Source organism: Pseudonaja textilis, chromosome 1 (assembly GCF_049901715.1).
Source record: "Pseudonaja textilis isolate UNSWEBS1 chromosome 1, rPseTex1.2, whole genome shotgun sequence".
NCBI classification, from domain to species: Eukaryota; Metazoa; Chordata; class Lepidosauria; order Squamata; family Elapidae; genus Pseudonaja; species Pseudonaja textilis.
This window is the reverse complement of record NC_141990.1, coordinates 300,106,685-300,125,860: the sequence shown is the minus strand read 5'-3', so window position 1 is coordinate 300,125,860 and position 19,176 is coordinate 300,106,685. Positions and strand designations below refer to the sequence as shown.

The 19,176-nt window shown below is 37.5% G+C and overlaps 1 protein-coding gene and 1 long non-coding RNA gene across 5 annotated transcripts in view; one reads left to right on the top strand and one right to left on the bottom strand.

Annotated features, from left to right (window-relative positions):
• Positions 1–19,176, top strand: part of LOC113435038 (uncharacterized) — a 274,736-nt gene that overhangs the window by 244,392 nt on the left and 11,168 nt on the right. The gene's annotated exons all lie outside the window — the stretch shown is intronic.
• Positions 16,273–19,176, bottom strand: part of TRMT61A (tRNA methyltransferase 61A) — a 51,392-nt gene continuing 48,488 nt past the window's right edge. For 3 of the 4 annotated variants that reach the window (XM_087922260.1, XM_087922259.1, XM_087922261.1), the window contains exon 4: positions 16,279–18,351. In XM_087922260.1, the coding sequence (XP_087778386.1) occupies positions 18,026–18,351 (326 nt within the window). In that variant the 3' untranslated portion in view covers positions 16,279–18,025. Of the gene's footprint in view, positions 18,352–19,176 lie in introns of all 4 variants that reach the window. The other variant, XM_026698557.2, reaches the window with a different exon arrangement.

Genomic DNA, 19,176 nt, shown 5'->3' with positions numbered 1-19,176 from the left:
TTATGTTGAGAGCTAGCAAAGCCGGTTATGTCTGCAACCAAAGTGTCTCCTAACCATAAGACTGAGAAATGCAAAACAAGATATCCATTAAGCAATGGGAAAGGCAGGAAAAAGAAATGCCAGGTTTAAACTGCAAAGGTTACAAGAAGGAACTGCACTCTCATGTTGATAGAAAGCCATCAAGTGTTTACACAAGAATCATACTAGTAAGCAATAAAAAATTGTTATCTAACCTGTTATATGGGGTGTCTGGATTATTGCTGCTGAGCTCATATTGGGGAGCCTGACAACTAACTGAGACATTAACTTCTAATGCATCTTTCTCTATCACAGTCCATTAAGTCTTACCAAAATTCAGTGTCTGTCCCATACAATCATTCCCCAGTACCAATTTTCCCCCAGGAATCAGTATGTATTCATTTATTTAAACTATAAATGGTGGAGTCTTTTAAGTCTACATATAATTTTCAGAAAGAAAGGTACATGAACCATTCAGTCAACAATTTATTGCCTTAATGATGTCACACAATAGAATCAATAAACGATGTGTATACAGTACAAATTTTAATTGTCCTTACAAGAGTTGTTCACATGAATATCACACAGATTTGTCTTCACTGTATTTTACTTCTTCAAGGAGAAATAAAACAACCTTTCTTTTTTCTAAATGACCTCTCCTCTTATGCAAGCTTCAAATCTAAGCTGATTGGCCAGGAATTAGAATTACCTCTCTCTCTTGTGCGTTTCTGTTCTGTTCTGAATGACTATGATAAACACATTTTCAAACCCATACAGTATTTACCAAATTACTATGGTAATCTGTAGAGAAGTATCTTTTCCCAGAAAAATCCTTCCAATTGCTCAGTCATAAATGAAAATAATCTGGACAGCTCATTGAATCATCTGAATTCAATTTTATAGAATACGTAAAATACTGAGATTAGCAAATCTGATTGTGAATCTGTTTAAGCTAATTACCAATGGCTTGTTTTCCACAGTGTCCTTAATGAAAGACAGATGTTTGAAAAGTGAAAGAAAGGAATATTTGCTTCTACTTTCAAAAGGCAATGGGAATAAAAGGCCCAAAGCCAGATGGGATCTAAGGGGGAATAGGGAATGGATTAAAAAAAAGCAGAAGGAGAAGCACACAGGAATGTTCTTATAGGACCTGTGGTGTAGCTAATCTGTACCTGTCTTCTTGATGATGCTTGCTATATGTACACCTAATCAGAAAAAGGCCGCTGTTCAGCTTACTTTCACAAGTGATTCTTGTTCTATTGTGAAACAGTGCTTTTCCCTTCATATTACAGGAGACCTCCACATGTCCACATGAGTTCATCCCTGCTTTGTCAGAAGGCAGCTTGAAATGTTATTAATTTTATTTAATTCTTTTTGGTGCATGAGCTGTCATTTTCATCGGTGATACATAACAGGCTGCAACTGAGAGAAGACAGAACACAAGTTTCTACAAGTAATGTAACTGGGGTAGATAGCAATGATAAATGGACATTGTATGCAAAATGCAAAACCTCTCAATTTCCTGGTTTATTTTCATGGTGAGAGGAAGTATACATCATTAGGGGCTTTTTAAGAAACCCGACTTTGATCAAAGACTTCTACAGGTCTTTGCCCCCACGTTTATAGGCTTGTATGCACACAAGCCCTGTCTACAAAACCTATCCTTACATGGTACTAAATTTGATGCAAACATTTAAAAGAGGGGTGTAATACACGATGCATTCAGATGAATACCTGTGATTGGGAGATGCTTTTGGACAGCTGTTCAAAGGGAAGCAGCAGAATGTATAATAGTTTGAAAGGCAAAAGCAGACAGATCTTGCAGACTGTCAAAAAGAATATCTGTCTGGTTTTAACGTATTTTCTTTTTTCTTCCGTCTCTTTGTTTTTTTTCTTTCTTTTATACTTCTTTTTCTCCTTTTTCGGTCGCAAGACCGAGCGTTTTTTTTTTTCCTCTCTCTTCCCTTCTTTCTTTCTTCTTTTTCTCTCTCTGTTGCATATGTAATGTTGTTATGTTATTTTTTAATTGTAAATTCAATAAAATTTATATAAAGGGAAAAAAAAAAAAGAAAGGCAAAAGCAGAATCACGTTCATTGGAAGCCCAAGTCAAACTCATGTCATCATGGCAGCATCACATGACATATCAGGACTTCCCCCCCTTTGCTAAACCGGATATGGGTGTGGCCAGCACGTGACGCATGCAGCCTGCAGGCCAAGAATTTGACAGCCCGGCCCAAGACAAAACAAGCTCCTTACCCAGTGATTACCCAATTAATTAAATCTGCCCCTGATCATCCATAGTGCATATATTTCATTACTTCATTGTATTGATGATGTTACCTAGTATGGGTAATGAACCAAGCTCAGAGAGCACTAAAGACCCTTTGTTTCAACCCTAAGCTACAATATTCTCCTCTATTGGTATATATTTCATCTGTATAGCACCATTCTGATTTTCTATTGTCTGACTATTATGAAATGTGACCAATATGTTGATCACAGACTAATAGTAATTTAGGACAGACTATATCATTGATCATAATATGAGCATTAAAGCAGAAACACATGCGTGTGATTCATATGTTATTCCAGCCTAAGGCTCTACAGTTGTCGTAATATTCAGGGCAACAAATTGAAAAGGAAAACAGCCACAACAATGCAGTAGAATTTCCTTAAATATGCCATTAAAAAACTCCACATTGTTATTGTCAAATTGCAGCAACTCCATATTTAACTTCTTGGCATGTGTTTAAGATAATTGACCCCTGGCTGGAATATTATGAACTTCCTTTCTCTTCTACAATCATGGTGCTACTTCTATTGTTCTTCTGGACAAGAGGCAGGAAGAAGAACTTGCTTGCAGCAATTTCCAGTTCTCTGGCCAGCCGCCAAACTAATCTCTGTGTTCTTTCTGGAAGGAGAATGTAATCTCTACCATTCTTTTTTTTTTAACTGATGACATCACAAAACTCTTTGTACAGTGCCACCTTGTCCTTTCTTTCACATCTACAACTGCAGTGTAACAGTGGCTAAGGTGAAAGGCCTATGAGTAGAATTGTCACCATTGCTCTTGGAGCCATTTGGCCAGTATGGCTTAACTGGCTGCTAATGACATTGGATAATACCTTGACCAAGAAATACTTATAACAAAGTTTTCTAGATTTGTCACCTAGGAATTATAATAAAAATGCCATTTTCTTCCAAAGGAAGAAAATATCACAACTAGTCTCACCTGCACTTCACAGGTTAATGTGACTCACAGTTAGCTAAGGTATGATTGCAGTATGATTGCAGTTGCATAGAATTACAAATTTCCATATATAACACCATATATTTGACTTTCTATTCTTGATGTCTTTATTGGTGTCAATGAAAACATTTTAAGCCAAGAATCACAATGTAAATTTATAATAAAATACAGGACTCTACAGAACTTATTTATGTGACCGACCAAAGTAACAGTTATGTCAGAAATTCTGCTTTTTTTCTCAAATCTTTATACTATTTTGAAATAGATGAAATATGATTATTATTTCTAGGATATAATGAGCACCAGGCTGTTTTTTTTCCCCAAAAGATCATCTTGAATTTAACATAATGGATAGCTTCTGCCTTTTAGGATCTACTGTCAAGGGCAAAGAAATCAGCAGTAAAGAAATACAGCACAGTCTAGAATAGCAGTGAAGACCTTGGAAAAGGTATTTAGAGGCTAGGGTGTATATATACTGCACCTAGAAAGATCAGATAATACAGATAATCAGAGTTGGAAGGGACCTTGTAGGTTATCCAGTCCATTTGGGAGACCCTACACCATTTCTGACAAATGGCAGTCCAATCTCTTCTTGAAGGTCTCAAGTGATGGTGCTCCCACAACTTCCAAGGGCAAGCTGTTCCATTGGTTGATTGTTCTCACTGTCAGAAAGTTTCTCCTTATTTCCAGGTTAAATCTCTCCTTGTTCAGTTTCCATCCATTATTCCTTGTCTGGCCTACAGGTGCTTTAGAAAATAGATTGTCCCCTTCCACCCTGTGGTGGCCCCTCAAATATTGGAAGACTGCTATCATATCTCCCCTGGTCTTTCTCTTCACTAGACTAGCCAAGTCCAGTTCCTGTAACTGTTCTGCATAAGCCTTTGTCTCCAGTCCCCTAACCATCCTGGTTGCTCTTCTCTGTACTTTTTCTAGAGTCTCAACATCTTTTTTATAATGTGGTGACCAAAACTGGATGCGGTACTCTAGGTGTGGTCTTACTAAGGCTTTATAGAATCAGAATCATGCAGGCAGTGGCTTTTCCTGTGAAGCTGTATGGAAGTGAATATTAGACTTTCAAGAAGCAGGATAGGAAGAGTATTGACACTTTTGGAATCAATACTCTTTGAAGATACTATGGACAGCCAAGAAAGCAAAGCAAACCTGGACCATCAGACAAACCAACCCAGAATTTTCACTCAAGCCACAAATGACCAGGCTCAAATCTACTTCAGATACATTATATAAAGATCAAGTTCTCCAGAGAAGGCTCTAATTCTGGGAAGCATGAAATGAAACAAAAGGACAACCAGGTGGATGGACTCAACTAGTATCCATTGGAAAAATTGAAGAATCAAGTTAGGGCTAGACTATAATGGAGAAAATCATTCAGTCCAAAATTATCTTGAAGCACCGAGAAACAGGCTCAAATTATCATAGTTTGGACACATTATTTGAAAACCTAGGTCTCTAGCAGAGGTGGTATTCAGCAGGTTCTGACCAGTTCTGGAGAACCAATAGCAGAAATTTTGAGTAGTTTGGAGATTCGGCAAATACGACCTCTGACTAGCCCTGCCCCCATCTATTTTCTGCCTCCTGAGACCCAGCTGATTGGCTGGAACTTCTTTTGTTGCTCTGCAACAAAAGAACAGAGCTGGAAAGTAGGTTAGTAGGGTGGGGAGGGAATGGAGATTTTACAATATCCTTCCCCTGCCATGTCCACCAAGTCATGCCCACAGAACTGGTAGTAAAAAAAATTTGAATCCCACCACTGGTCTCTAGAGAGGTTCATGATGCAGAGAAAGTGAAGAGGAAAGAGAAAAAGAGGACCGTCAGCACCAAAAGGTATACTATTGGAAGGTCAGAAGAATCAAGTTGGGGACAGGTTGTCCTGGCAAAAATCCATCTTATGCGGTCACTGAGAATTAACACTAATTTGATGGTACATAATCAGTCAAAAGAGGCAAGCTAATCAATCTTTCTTTAAATGAAATATTTCTGTTTCCCCTTTGTACCCGGCAATATGCAAAGATCAAACAAAGCCATTATGTTGTATGCAGATAAGATATTTGCTAATCTGTCACCTGAATTAAAGTGAACTTTGCCTCTAAGCTACCCAGGTACATTTTTTTATTATGCATATAACTCTTTGCGGATCATAAAGCAAATGACTGAGCTTCAGAATTCTTTTAAACTTAGCCAAGCCAAAGCTAAGCAAATGTCTTGCTCTTATTGTTCTTGCCTTAGTCTACAGTTACTTTGATACTTTAACCTTCAAATATTATTCCTAAAGGTTTTTTTCTTGGTCACCTACCATGGTGGGATTCAAGATTTTTTACTAACAGTTCTGTGGGCGTGGCTTGGTGGGCGTGGTTTGTGGGCATGGCAGGGGAAGGAATACTGCAAAATCTCATTCCCTCCCCACCCCACTAACCTGCTTTCCAGCTCCATTCTCCTGTGCAACAAAAGAAGACCCAGCCGATCAGCTGGGACTCAGGAGTCAGAGAATAGATGGGGGCGGGCTCAGTCAGAGGTGGTATTTGCCAATTCTCTGAAATTTTGGAGAAACTCCGAAATTTTGGAGAAAGTGGAACTCAAAATTTCCACTACCGGTTCTCCAGAACTGGTCAAAACCTGCTGAATACCACCTCCGGTCACCTACCTCTTATGCTTTCATTAATAATCTTTTCAAAAATACTGATTAATCATCTAATCATGAGATTATGCTTAGAATAATTTCAGTCTAAATCACCATCATTTTAAAGTCCGCAGCTAATTCTGGATATTTTTGTACAAGACAGTTGTCATAAAAATAATTTGTGATGCTTTCAGAAAAAATGGAAATATTTAAAAAGCATTTACAAAAAAACTAGCACATAGAAGCTTCCCCAAATTTGTCCTTTCTGTCCTATATTTTTAAGACAGTCTCATACCATTTAGAATCAAAGAATAAGCATATTTCAACATAATTCATTAAATTGTTTTGTTTGATTCATTTTATAACTCTGCCCAGCTCACTCTTCTAAGTTATGTATTAAATTATTACTTAAAATAAAACTAGTAATAGTTCATCACCCAGGTCAAAGTAAGTTTCACTTCAGACAAACTTTAAAATAAGTTGAGCCAGAACAATAATGTGAATCCCTGAACACAAATGCCTGTAATAGAAAAACTGTCATTGACATTGTCATTGCTTTCATCTACTTTCTAAAAAGCAGCTTTGAGTATGCAGGGTCCTTGCTGGAAAAGCTGGTAAGGCATGGCAGAGATATCTTAGGTATTTAGCTACCAAGCCTCCAAATGTATGTATCAGCTCCTTGCAATTGGAGAACTGATGGCTAAAGAATGAGCATCCCACCCCATTCTTTGTCATCCCTATTTGTTCTGTGAGCTGATTCTGAGGTTACCCGCACTTCAAGGTGTGTCAAGAGAATCAGCATTTCTCATAACTGTCCTCCACCACCACTTTTCTTGTATCATTTTTGAAATCTGGAGAGAGCAGCTGCTAAGTGGGAGCAGTGGCTGGAGGAGGAGGGAAGGGGGAAGAGATTACTCTTTGATCATCAGTTAAGCTAGTTCATGGGTATGTTCTACAGCAGGGGTCTCCAACCTTGGCAACTTTAAGGCTTGTGGACTTCAGCTCCCAGAATTCCTCAGCCAGCAAAGCTGAAGTCCACAAGCCTTAAAGTTGCCAAGGTTGGAGACCCCTGTTCTACAGGATCAGGGATTGTCAACTACAGAGGAACAGCTCAGTTTCAAAGAACTGGACCTTCCATTGCCAAGAACAGCCTTGTCCTCAGAAACAATATCCACTTAATAAGATTACCCTAGGACAGCTGACATATGGAAATATATCCATCCTCAATTGGTTGATTATTGTATTGTCCTCCCAAGCATTCTGGCAAAGCACCGAATAGCTACTGCTGTAGCTCAGTGTTAAATCATCTGCTTTTCATTTGAAAAGGCTATAGGTTCAATGTCAAGCTTTTGTCTCATCAGGAAAGATATTTATTTGTTTGTTTGTTTGTTTGTTTAATTTTTATGGCTTCCCATTCACCCATGGCAACTCGAGGCGGCTTACACAATGTAAAACCATACTTAAAACAAAAAATAAAAAAAAACAATAAAAACTAACAAAAAGAATCAAATAAATTAGTAAAGTACACTAGAACAAAATTTGGGAATACAAAAAACAAAAACCAAAAACCAACTACCACCCCACGCTCTGACGACAACATATCACACTAGCCATTTGATGGGCTCCAGCCCACTCTGGGTTCCCCAGGCCTGCTGGCAAAACCAGGTCTTCAGTGCCTTTTGGAAGAGTATTAGTGAGGGGGGCATTCTAATCTCTGGGGGAATGATGTTCCAGAGAGATGGAGCCACTATGGAGAAGGCCCTTCTTCTGGGTCCCACCAGGTGTATCTCCCTCAGGGGTGGAACCTGCAACATTCCCTGCCTACCTGCTCGAATAGGTCAGGTAGATGTGACTGGCAAGACTTGTTTCCTTAGATAACTATGTCTCTGATACCTTGGAGAAATATTGTCCATTAAGAAAGAACAGCCTTCTCCAACACTTGTGCCCTCCTTACATCTGGATCACAATCCCAGAGTTGTCTACAGCCTCCAATCTGGATGGAGGATTCTGGGAATAAAGTTCCCTAGTAAAATGCATACCTATTCCCAGCCTTTACCTCCATATCTTGAAATATATGGAGGGAAATAATGATCTATTTCGAGTTTCTATTTATCATATAATTGAATGGCCTGTAGCTATTGTCATTACTACATTTTAGCCCCATTTTTTTCACCATGTTCCTTGATTTTCATTACTAGATCTTATACATCCTAGGCCATAATCCCAAAATTTCTAGGACACTGTTGGATTTTGTAAAGAAACCTATTCAGTTGTGCAAATAGGAGACATGATTTTTATTACAAGCATGGAGATGTTCTACTCTTGGTGTCCCAGAAATGGTATTGAGTTTCAGGGAAAGCGGGGGAGTTACTAATGCTAGAGCCGTTTAAATATTTCCCTTCCAATATTTTCACCAACCAGTCATCCTCTGCAATACTCCTAAAAGAGCATTACTTTTGGCATTTTTGTTGCCATAAATTCATTCTCCACCTTTGCTTTGCTTATTTTCAGGAAAGAGATGCTGTCTTTTGTATTCTTGACTTTGTTCTAGGCAGCAAGCAGAAAATTGAAATTATTCTCCTCAAATCCCAGTACTCATAGTCATTTAACTACTTAACTTGACTGCCAAGAAGCTCTGGAAAGATTAAAGAAAGTTATATAGCTAGGACAAGCAAGCAATACATATTCTGAAAAACTAATTTACAAAATGACACAACTCGTAGAGTTCTTTGTTCCAAATATATTATTTCTGCATTGGTGGTCTTGTTTGGGAACCATTGCATAAGCCTAAACAGTACAATAACTTCTTATAGATGTCTTAAAAATTAGACTCTGTGGGGTTTCCAGAGAGTATTTCCCTCTCAATTTACACCTGATTCTTTTAACTAGAGATCCTAAAGATTGAACACAGAGCGCTTCGTATACAAACTATGTGCTCCATCACCAAATTATGCTCTCTCTGATAAGATAGTTTTTCATCTGAAAAACAGGAATGCTGAGTTTTGTTTTCAGATATACACTGGCAGTGTATATGTAAATGCATATTTAGTTTGCAGAGGTCTCCATTTCCTTTTCCTTTCTTCTTTTCTCCTGATTAAAATATTAACAATTTTTAAAATGTTTTTGAAGGCACAATGTCCTGACAATTCAGGTCTTCAAAAACCACTTTAAAATCGATTTAGACCACACAGCATAATAATAATAGTAGGAAAAATACTTTCTTAAAATTGACACAGAGACAGCCATGTTATTTTTCTAAAGGAAACAGTTCCAAAGAGCCATCCCCATCACCAGAAGCTGTTGAGCCGGTGTTTTTCAAATTTGGCAACTTCAGCATGTGTGGATTTCCACTTCTAGAATTTTCCAGCCAGCATAATCTAAAATGATACTCAGTTTGCATCTCTGGCTGCATTTAGCATTCTTGAGGGGAAGGCAAGGGGAAATAAAAAGTTTAGCTGGACTCCACATATTCAGTTTTGAGCTAAAAAGCCATTTCTGATTATTAGGTACAGTTCTTCTGAAAGCCCTTCTGCTAGTAATTCTCAAGTTCATACAAGCCTCGTTTCAGCAGCCTTGTCATGTGCTTTTCGGACCAAGTTGCAGAAAGAGGTCATTGCAGCCTTGGTTACATGCCAGGCACCTGCTTGGAGGCTGGAGAAATTTCTTGCAGTCAGGAAGGACAAAAGAGACACTTTGCTCTAAAGGAGACATGTTGAGACTTGTGTGAGGAATGGCATTTTGCCACCCCCTACCTTCAGACCATATTAAAGAAAGAAGGCAACCCAGCCGAACAACTTCAATCCCAAATTGCTTTCCTGTGGAATTCAGTAATTGGACTCTTGCTTTTAACTCTTTCAAGGTCAAACATTTGGTACCCTCAATGTGGGGGAAAGGAAGGAATCCATGGAAAAACAGTCCTAGAAACAGTGTTTCCCAGGTTCCCCCTAACCTGGGGAATTCTGGGAACTGAAGTCCAGACATCTTAAAGTTGATAAAGTTGGTTTGAAAAAACACACTGCTCCTATCCACTGCTCCTTCCCCAGTCAATATGTATTGTGTCTGGGTAGGGACATTGGGAAGTGTAGTCAAGCAACCCAATTGCCATTCACCTGAAAGCCTATTATAAATTATACACATAAGAGTTGACCTGACCAGCTGAAACTTACCTGGGATTTTAAAGCTGATATCATAACATAGCCAACCACAATTTATAATCAAAGAGCAGCTACTATTGAGCAGATGATGCTGTTTAGTTGTTCTTCAGATCAAACGGGGACACTATAGCTTGTCAGAGCAAAAATGGAAACCTTTAGCAATTTCATTTTGGTTTGCAAAAGCTTTAGTTTTGGGGAAGATCAAAGAATTTAATGTTCAGCCTTTGAAAATGATTCAGAAGAAGTTATTTGGAGCATTCAAAAGTGCAAATAACCCTTTTTTAAAAAACTGTTATTTCTTTTCAGGTTTTTATATGGTCTAAAAAAAAGATGTGGCTGTATTAAAGAGACAGCTCCTTAAAGCAGCAATGTCCAGTGTTTTTAATTTTTTAAACAGTAGAGACCTTCAAATTTCTAGGTTCTATTATATCACATGACCTAAAATGGATACCTAACATCAAAAACATCATCAAAAAAGCACAACAAAGATGTTCTTTCTGCACCAACTCAGAAAGCTCAAACTGCCCAAGGAGCTGTTGATACAGTTCTACAGAAGAATTATTGAGTCTGTCATCTGCACCTCTATAACTGTCTAGTTTGGTTCTGCAACCCAACAGGACAGACACAGATTTCAGAGGATAATTAGGACTGCAGAAAAAACAATTACTACCAACCTGCCCTCAGTTGAGGACTTGTATACTGCACGAATCAAAAAGAGGGCTGTGAAAATATTTACAGACCCCTCACATCCCAGACATAAACTGTTTCAACTCCTTCCCTCAAAATGATGCTATAGAGCACTGCACACCTGTTCTGACCCAACCAGGTTCCCAAAGAGCAAACACAAAGGTTTAATAAATTCTGTTCCTTTATAGAATGGTGGCTGCTTGCCACTAATTAGCTCTGACAAGAAAGAGCCTTGCCAAGTTGTTCGTCAATGCTGCCAAAAACCCAGAGATAAGAACTAATTTACAAGATTTTCCAAACACGAACTAAGATGTCCACAAGTTGAACTTCAGAGCTTCTTTGCTTTCTGCAAAGAATGCTTTTTCAAAACTGGCTTTTATCCTCTTGCCTTACTCCTGAGTCGCCTGTGCTGCTGTAATTGTTCTTTCCTCTGAATAATCCTTTATGCACATGCACTTGGCACAGGCTCCTCGAGAACCTCCTCATCACTGTTGCCAGCCCCCACAATCTCTGAAGGCAACAGTCCACTCCCTGGTGGTCCTGGACCCTCATCAGAATCCTTGCTCTCCTCAGCCATCTGCACCTGCTGCCAGCTAACCACAACAACACCAGAACAACTAGACACAAGAATGGTTTTTCCCTGAACGCCATCACTCTGCTAAACAAATAATTCCCTCACCACTGTTCAACTATTACAAAGTCTGCACTAATATTACTGTTAATCTTTTCATCACTCCTTATCACCCATCCCCTCCCACTTGTGACTGTACAACTGTAACTTTGTCGCTTGTATCCTTACGATTTATATTGACTGTTTCCTAGTATGATTTGATTGCTTATTTACCCTATGACTATCATTAAGTGTTGTACCTGATGATTCTTGACTCTTGACAAATATATCTTTTCTTTTATGTATACTGAGAGCACTTGCACCAAGACAAATTCCTTGTGTGTCCAATCACACTTGGCCAATAAAAGAATTCTATTCTATTCTATTCTATTCTATTCTATTCTATTCTATTCTATTCTATTCTATTCTATTCTTCTAAAGTGACCATTATTTACAAGATTTTTTGGAAACCTGAAAATTGTGGTGACTTTTGAAAAAAACAGTGCACTCCTGCTTCTATTTTGCAATATCCAGATTCCAAATAAAGAGAGGGCCAATTTCCCCACGTAAGAACAGAAGTTGTCAGCTTAACCACCCACACCAGGCAGAATGCTTTGAGCTTGGGAAACTGCTAGTCTAACATTTTGTTCTTTCGGAGTGACCAATTAGAAATTCAACAGCAGGACAGTTGCTGGGAAGTTGTAACCTTGTGATTGTGTTTCCCACCCTCATTACTGTCATAGCTTGCATTAGCCTCGGGCCTGTAACAGATAGCAAAGTATGAGGCAAATTCTTTTATTTCCTGAAGCACTAGTGGGAGATCACCTTTTAGGCTTGGCTGACTCTCTGGGCAGATTCCAGCTTGTTTAGGAAAAAGAAAGGTCTTATTATTTTGCAAGCATGTCCTAGATTCAAATGATCCATTTTCTCAAGAAATGAGAAGCCATTTGTTTAAAAAAAAATTGGGAGTCTTTGACCCAAAATATTTGAGGAAGTTAATAGCAAAACTATAAAATTGCTGTAGGCATTATTGGTAATGATGTAAAGCTAGGAAACCATACTTTCAGAATTGATAAGTGATGTTGTAAATGTTAGGTATCAGAATTAGGCCGACGTGAATATGTGACACCCTAAACTTGGAAAAGAGAAGCTTCTCCTGAACAGATGCAAGGATTTAAAGAATTGGCTGACTGAAGACAATGACAATGACATTGTGACAATGAGACATTTGCACTAATCTTTTGCACTAATCTATCATAATCCACTTCTTTTTTGTTTTTATTCTGAGTGTTCCACCATTTCTTACAATAATTATACTTCCTTCAAGATGTTGTGCTTCTTAATGTTTGTGAAGTTCTTAACGTTTACCTGGATGGTTATATATAAAATGCTAAACTTTAAAAACAAGTTCACTTAGATAATATTCCCGTGTTACCATAACTAGTGTGGGAATTAGGTACTAATAACAATAGTAATCTACAGCTGATATTAAGAGACCCATTACCTTAGATGTACAAATAATCAGATTTGTAGCCAACAAGATTCTTAATCTCGGTGGCTGGATCTAATCTTTTCTGCACAAGGGATTCCCTCCGATCCTCTCCTGTTCTCAGCTCATTCAGATACTGAAAGAGAATTTAACTGATTCGTGTTACTTAATGTTTTTCTTTTCTTTTCTTACAAACTCCTTTTAGTTTGTATGACACCTAATATTATTGCCTTTGAGTGCTGTTTATACACATAGGCTTTGATGTACGACCACAACTGAGCCCAAAATTTCTGTTGTTAAGTGAGACCATTAAGATAATTTTGCTTCATTTTTTACAATCTTTCTTGCCACCGTTGTTAAGTGAATCACTGCATTTGTTAAATTAATAACATGGTTGTTAAGTGAATTTGATTTTCCCATTGACTTTGTTTGTCAGAATGGTTGCAAAAGCTGATCACACGACCCTGGAATACTGCAAATGTCATAAATATGAGTCAGTTGCCACGCACCTCAATTTTTATCACCTGACCATGGGAATGCTGCAATGATTTTAAGTGTGAAAAATGACCATGTCACTTTTTTTTTTTACTACTGTTGAATCTTTGAACAGCCATTACGTTAACTGTTGTAAGTCAAGGACTACCTACAGTGCTAAGATAGGCTATATATTTAAGGAAGAATAACAGAATCTCTACTTTAATCTGGTAGGGATCCATTGATAGACATGTGCTCCTCTATTCCAATATTATCTTTTAAAACATTATATTACTCAGTGCCTTGCTGTCCTCGGTGTTCTCTCACATCTTCCTTATCCATATTTTGAATGAAATGGGGAAGGTTTTGATAAAATCAGCAATGCAAAATATTTGAATTGCACATTATTTTAATGTAAGGAACATGTATGTGAGAAAGGAAGGATTATATGCAAATTCATTGTCTAGGAGTCCTTCCCAGGAATCTTAGCTTGAAAGATATTTCCTTGAAATTAATTTCATCACAAATCCATACCAAATAGATTCCTTTTGATTGAATCAAAAGCACACTTTACAAAACAGCTATGCTTTCTTTTCTCACTGATAGGAAGTCCATAGGCGACAAACTATCTGACTGAGAAATCAAGATACGCCCAAAATGAAATATATTTTTTTTCCAGAAAAATGTATAGAATGCATCTTTTAGAGGTTTCTTTTAAAAAAATATTTTTTTTAAAAAATGATCTTTTTTAAATGAGGTTTTTAATCTTTCATTTGTGGTTGAAAAAAAAGGAAAGGAAAGGAATACAGGCTCCAATTGGCATATGTGTCAATTAACTGTAGTGCCCTGAATATGAGAGGGTAATAGGAATACATGTATAAGGTGGAATTTAGCTTATGCTTCTTGGCATGAAGTTCTTTCAATAGCCACATCTGTGTTGCAATAAATTAACCCTGACTCCATTACTCCTTCTTGCAACCTTTTAACTTCCCTTTTACTAATTCAGTGATTGGGAGTTCCATTTCTTGCATCTGACTCAAAACCATAAACTTGCTAAGGGGCCATTTAGGCCAATGAGCCCTGTCCTTGTTCAGTGCAAGAATTCAGCTTCAAACTTGCCTGTGACAGATGCCTTTTTAACCTTTATAAGAAAACATACACTAAAGGGAGCTGCTCCTTCTCTGAATAATTGATTCCACAGTCAAACTATGTTGCTAGGAAATTCCCTCCTGCCCTCCACCTTCAGTGGAGTCTGCCTTGCTGTAACTTAAATCCACTGTAACATGTCCTGCACACTGAAATGTTAAGAGATCAGGTCCTGACCTTGTTCTATGTGACATCTTTTCAGGTATCTGTCAGGGCTATCAGATACCTCAGTCTTTTCCTCTCAAGGTTAAACACTCCCAGTTTTTAAAAGCTCCCTTCATAGAATGTACTTTCCAGTCCCTTGATTGTCCCCATTGCTTTGTTTCTGAATATATTTCACATTGTCTGAATTGTTCTTAAAATGTGGTAGCTAGAACTGATACAGTACTGAAGGATCTGATAGATGCAAAAGTAAAATTGAATAATTGCTTTTGGCGATTTGGAAAATATATGTTCAACAGAAGAGAATATATTGCTCAGAGTTGAACTGTTTGGTTCTTAGGCCTTTCTGAGCTTGATTGTATTCTTGCAGACATTTCATTGCCCTTCCTTTGGTTAAATAATACAATTTAATACTAAACTACTGATGAGCAGTCATTAATTATGATTTTCAGGCCAGCTGTTCATCAGCTTTTACCATCTAGCTGATAGCAATAGCACTTACTTAGATAATTTACAGGCCTCTCTAAACGGTTTGCAGTCAGCATATTGCGCCCAACAATCTGGGTCCACATTTTACCCACCTCGGAAGGATGGAAAGATGATATTTAACTGATTTGCTAGTCAAAATATTATGAAGCATTTTTTAAAAAAAACCTTGTGTAAGATATTAAGTTACAGCACTGTAACACTTTTAAGAGTTATCTAATTAAGAGATAAGATTCATCATTAACAAATTCAGTCTGTTGGTTACAAATTTATCTCTTTATGATATGTACTAGCATTTCCCAAGTGTCAGAATCAAAATGAATGGTCTGTAGTTCCCTAAAAGAATTTTGCCTTCTTTCAACTTTTCTATCCCACTTATCTTATTTTATCCCCTCTCCTGGATTTTTCAAAGACATTACACAAAGATTTGGCTAAACCATAGCGGGTGGGTATGTGTTTGTGTTCCAGTTGAATGAATGACGTAAAACTATGTAATAAATTTCTTACAGGAAACCAAGCAGATTGCCAAGATGGAAGATCCTCTAAGAAATTTATTTACATTATTCTTATATAAAAAGCAGGATATGTGTGATTAGATGCTGCTGCGCAGCTTCTTGGCACAATTGTGTCATAGTCTAATTCATTGTGTTGAATTTCTCCCCCTTTTTTGTGTATGTGTTTAGGAATGGTTGTTGCCTATTTTTCTGTTTTTTTGTTTTTGTTTTTGAGGCATACCACTTTCTTCCTTGAAAAAAGATATTTTGCAGTTATTTACAATGTGTAACTTGGCAGAATTTAAGTGAACCTTGGAAGCTATGAGACGTTTCCTTAGTTAATACTTGGATGTGGAACAACTTGAAATCCAAGTTTTTGCTAGACTAGGAAGTAAAAGAATCTCAGAACACAAATAACTTGTCTTAATGCCAAAAAGTAGTCCCTTGGAGCTAAGCTCAATTCAGTGGAGACTTTTCTTAATCACCCCAGGTCAATCAAGTTGTGGTGTTGCTCATGAGACTTTCTTGAATTTTGAAATGGGCTTGAGAGCTCAAATATGTGGCAAACTTTGCATTTACAGAAAGATACTTTGACTTTGGAAAGTTAGCTAAAACATTCTGAAACAAAGCAGCCATGGGAAAAAAATCATGAAGTATGCTACATTCTTTTTTTTAAAATTAATTTTATTTTATTTATACAAACATTCCATCTTTCATTTGAACAGTGTGTCATCTGTGTATACATAACTTGTGCAATAATCATTATAGTTTAGACATATTCATTGCTTTTACTTTAATACTCTATTCTTACATGATACTAATCTACATCATATACCTAATTCTTCTAACATTTCCCATCTTAACATTGAAGTGTGCTCCATTCATACTTCCATTGTCCTGTGCCCTTAGTTATTTTTTCCAAATAAAATACTTAAAGTAAAATTTTTATTAAATGCTAAAAGATAATGCATTCAGCATCCTTATACTTCACTTCTACAACGGATGCCATCCCAGTGATCAGATTCCACCCTCAGGAACATGGCATTCCAAGTAAGAACTTGTAGCATTAATCTAGGACAGGGGTGTCAAATTCGCGGCCCACAGGCCGGATGTGTCATGTGCTGGCCATGCCTATACCCAGTTTAGTGAAGGGGGGGGAAAGTCGCAATATGTCATGTAACGACACTGTGATGCTGTGAGGTTGACCCCTCTGGTCTAGGAGATTTAGCAGGTTATGCGGAGTCTTCCTTCCACTTCTAATTCAGCTGGCCTAACCTTTAAACAAATATGAGCCTTCCCTTCCTTTGCAGGGGAACCCTTGTGCTACCCTACTAATGATACAAGAACTTTTGTCCTACTTTCCCACAAAAGTATTTTGTTAAAGCGTGCCATAAAGATTTTCACCTCTTCTGAGGGGAAAAGCAGTCATAAGGCCAATTGTGTAACAGCCTCTTCTTAGACAATATGCTTTCCTGATTTTTAATCTGCTCAGCCGTCCTTTAAATCTTATCTTTGCTACCCACGGTGGTTAAACTGTTACAGATTAGCACCAGAGCTGTACGTTACCTGTTCCAAGATTCATTACGTTTTTTTCTTGTCAAAAAAAAAGGGCAAAATCTATTTCATATTTCAGGCAGATATATTAAATAGCCTGTACCTGGAGCGGGTATATCTTGTACAGTTCATTGTATCAACTATCTGCAGAGATAAAACTCTTCAATGCAAGAAGGCACCAAGAATAATTTAATCTTAAAACCATTTGCAGTGATAAAATTTAATCTTATATGTAAGAATGATCAAACAAAGACAGCATTTGATGATGGAGTAAGAGATGAGACTGTTGCAAACATAGCCTTTTATTTATTACATATATCTGTATTTGTGCTTAGAATTTATTCATACAATGAGCTCTATTTGGGTATGAATAAAAACATGTTTACTCCATATGATGTGGTTTTTAATGGCCTTAATTGAAAGTCACACTAGACTTGTTTCATATTCTTCTTTAAAAAAACATTATATTTATAAAGCAAATATTCAGGCCTGGAAAAAAAATCCTTATGGCAAACCCTCTGAGGGAGAAAAATGTCAAAAAGACACACACACACACACACACACACACACACACACACACACACACACACAGACAGACAGACAGACAGACACTCTCTCTCATGTGACTTTTATTTTGTAAATTCCAATCCGCACCTATTAGTTATCAGTCCATCTTCCGTACCTGACAACTAGGCAAGCACTGTTTTAGAACAGCAGCACATTGCCAAGACCGATCTGGCTAGTGCTCCTGTCTAGCTATTTAAACAGAATATCAATCTGACTATATATGGAATTGCTCTGGAAGCAGAGAGCTGGGAAAGTTACATTCAGAGGACATACAGCAGAAACACTCTCGAGCCTGTATTTAAAATAGGTTTTTAGTAGCAAAGGTCAAATAACCAGTGTGACCCACCATTTCCTTAAGTGGCACACCGCTCTTAAATTGTATAGTTTCCTGCTGAAGATTTGGACACAAGGCATCTTCATTTGACAGGTTGCCTCCATCAAGCCCAGTGCTGGAATTACCATCTGCTTTTCCAAGATCAGGGATTTGCAAACTAATTGTTCGAACATTGTACACTCTGAGCAGAATCTCTGAAGTAGTGATTTCAGTAAAGCCGTGTTCCTCCAAAGCTAAGCAGGTCCTTTGAACTTGCTCAATGCAAGGAGAAAAGGAACATATGCGTCCACCTACAACAGAAAAAGGAAGGTTGTGAATGGAAAACCAGCAATTTTAAGAATCCTATCTCAATCCGAGTTCCTATAATGCTATTTAAAGCACGTTCCTCTGAACCATTTATTTCCAAAGGAGATTCATTAAATCCGGTGGGATCACTCTTCTGAAGTAAATTATATAATGACTGTAGTTGCTGGTTTATATAAAAGGAAAGTCTTAAATCTTATACATTACAGATGATTGCAGGAATAGTTATGTGAAATCTACAATTTTAAGCATGGAAAAACTTCAACGGAATCAGAAATATGCAGAATTTAAATATTTATTTTAGACTGCAAGCCTACACCATTGATCTGGTAATAGGCTCCATAGAACTTAATGATGTTTGAATAGATACAGTATGTACAGTATTGAACCATCAATATATTTCTGCATCGACTCTTATGTCTTGTGTACCTGATTGCCATATATAGACAAAACTGGAACAGACTGTACCTTATTCTTATGTCTGTCCTTGATTTCTGTTCCAATTCTTAAATTCTTCACACAGATATTAGCAGCTCATAAGAGGCAGTGACTCTCACAATGCCCTTCTGTGTTCTTTTGAGAAGATCTTAATAGCAGGTTTGAAAAAGCGACGATATATTTGAACATATAAAAATTTTTTCGGCTGGGTAAATTATTTGGAGCCAGAGGAAGATGTTAAATTTGGCTTTCTGTTCACAGTGCTTATTGACAATAGCATCTCTTCAATTATTCTCTTCACAAACAAAATGTTCAAATGAATTGACATTAATCTATTACGGCTTTTTTGTTTTTCCTTGACAGGAAGAATAGCA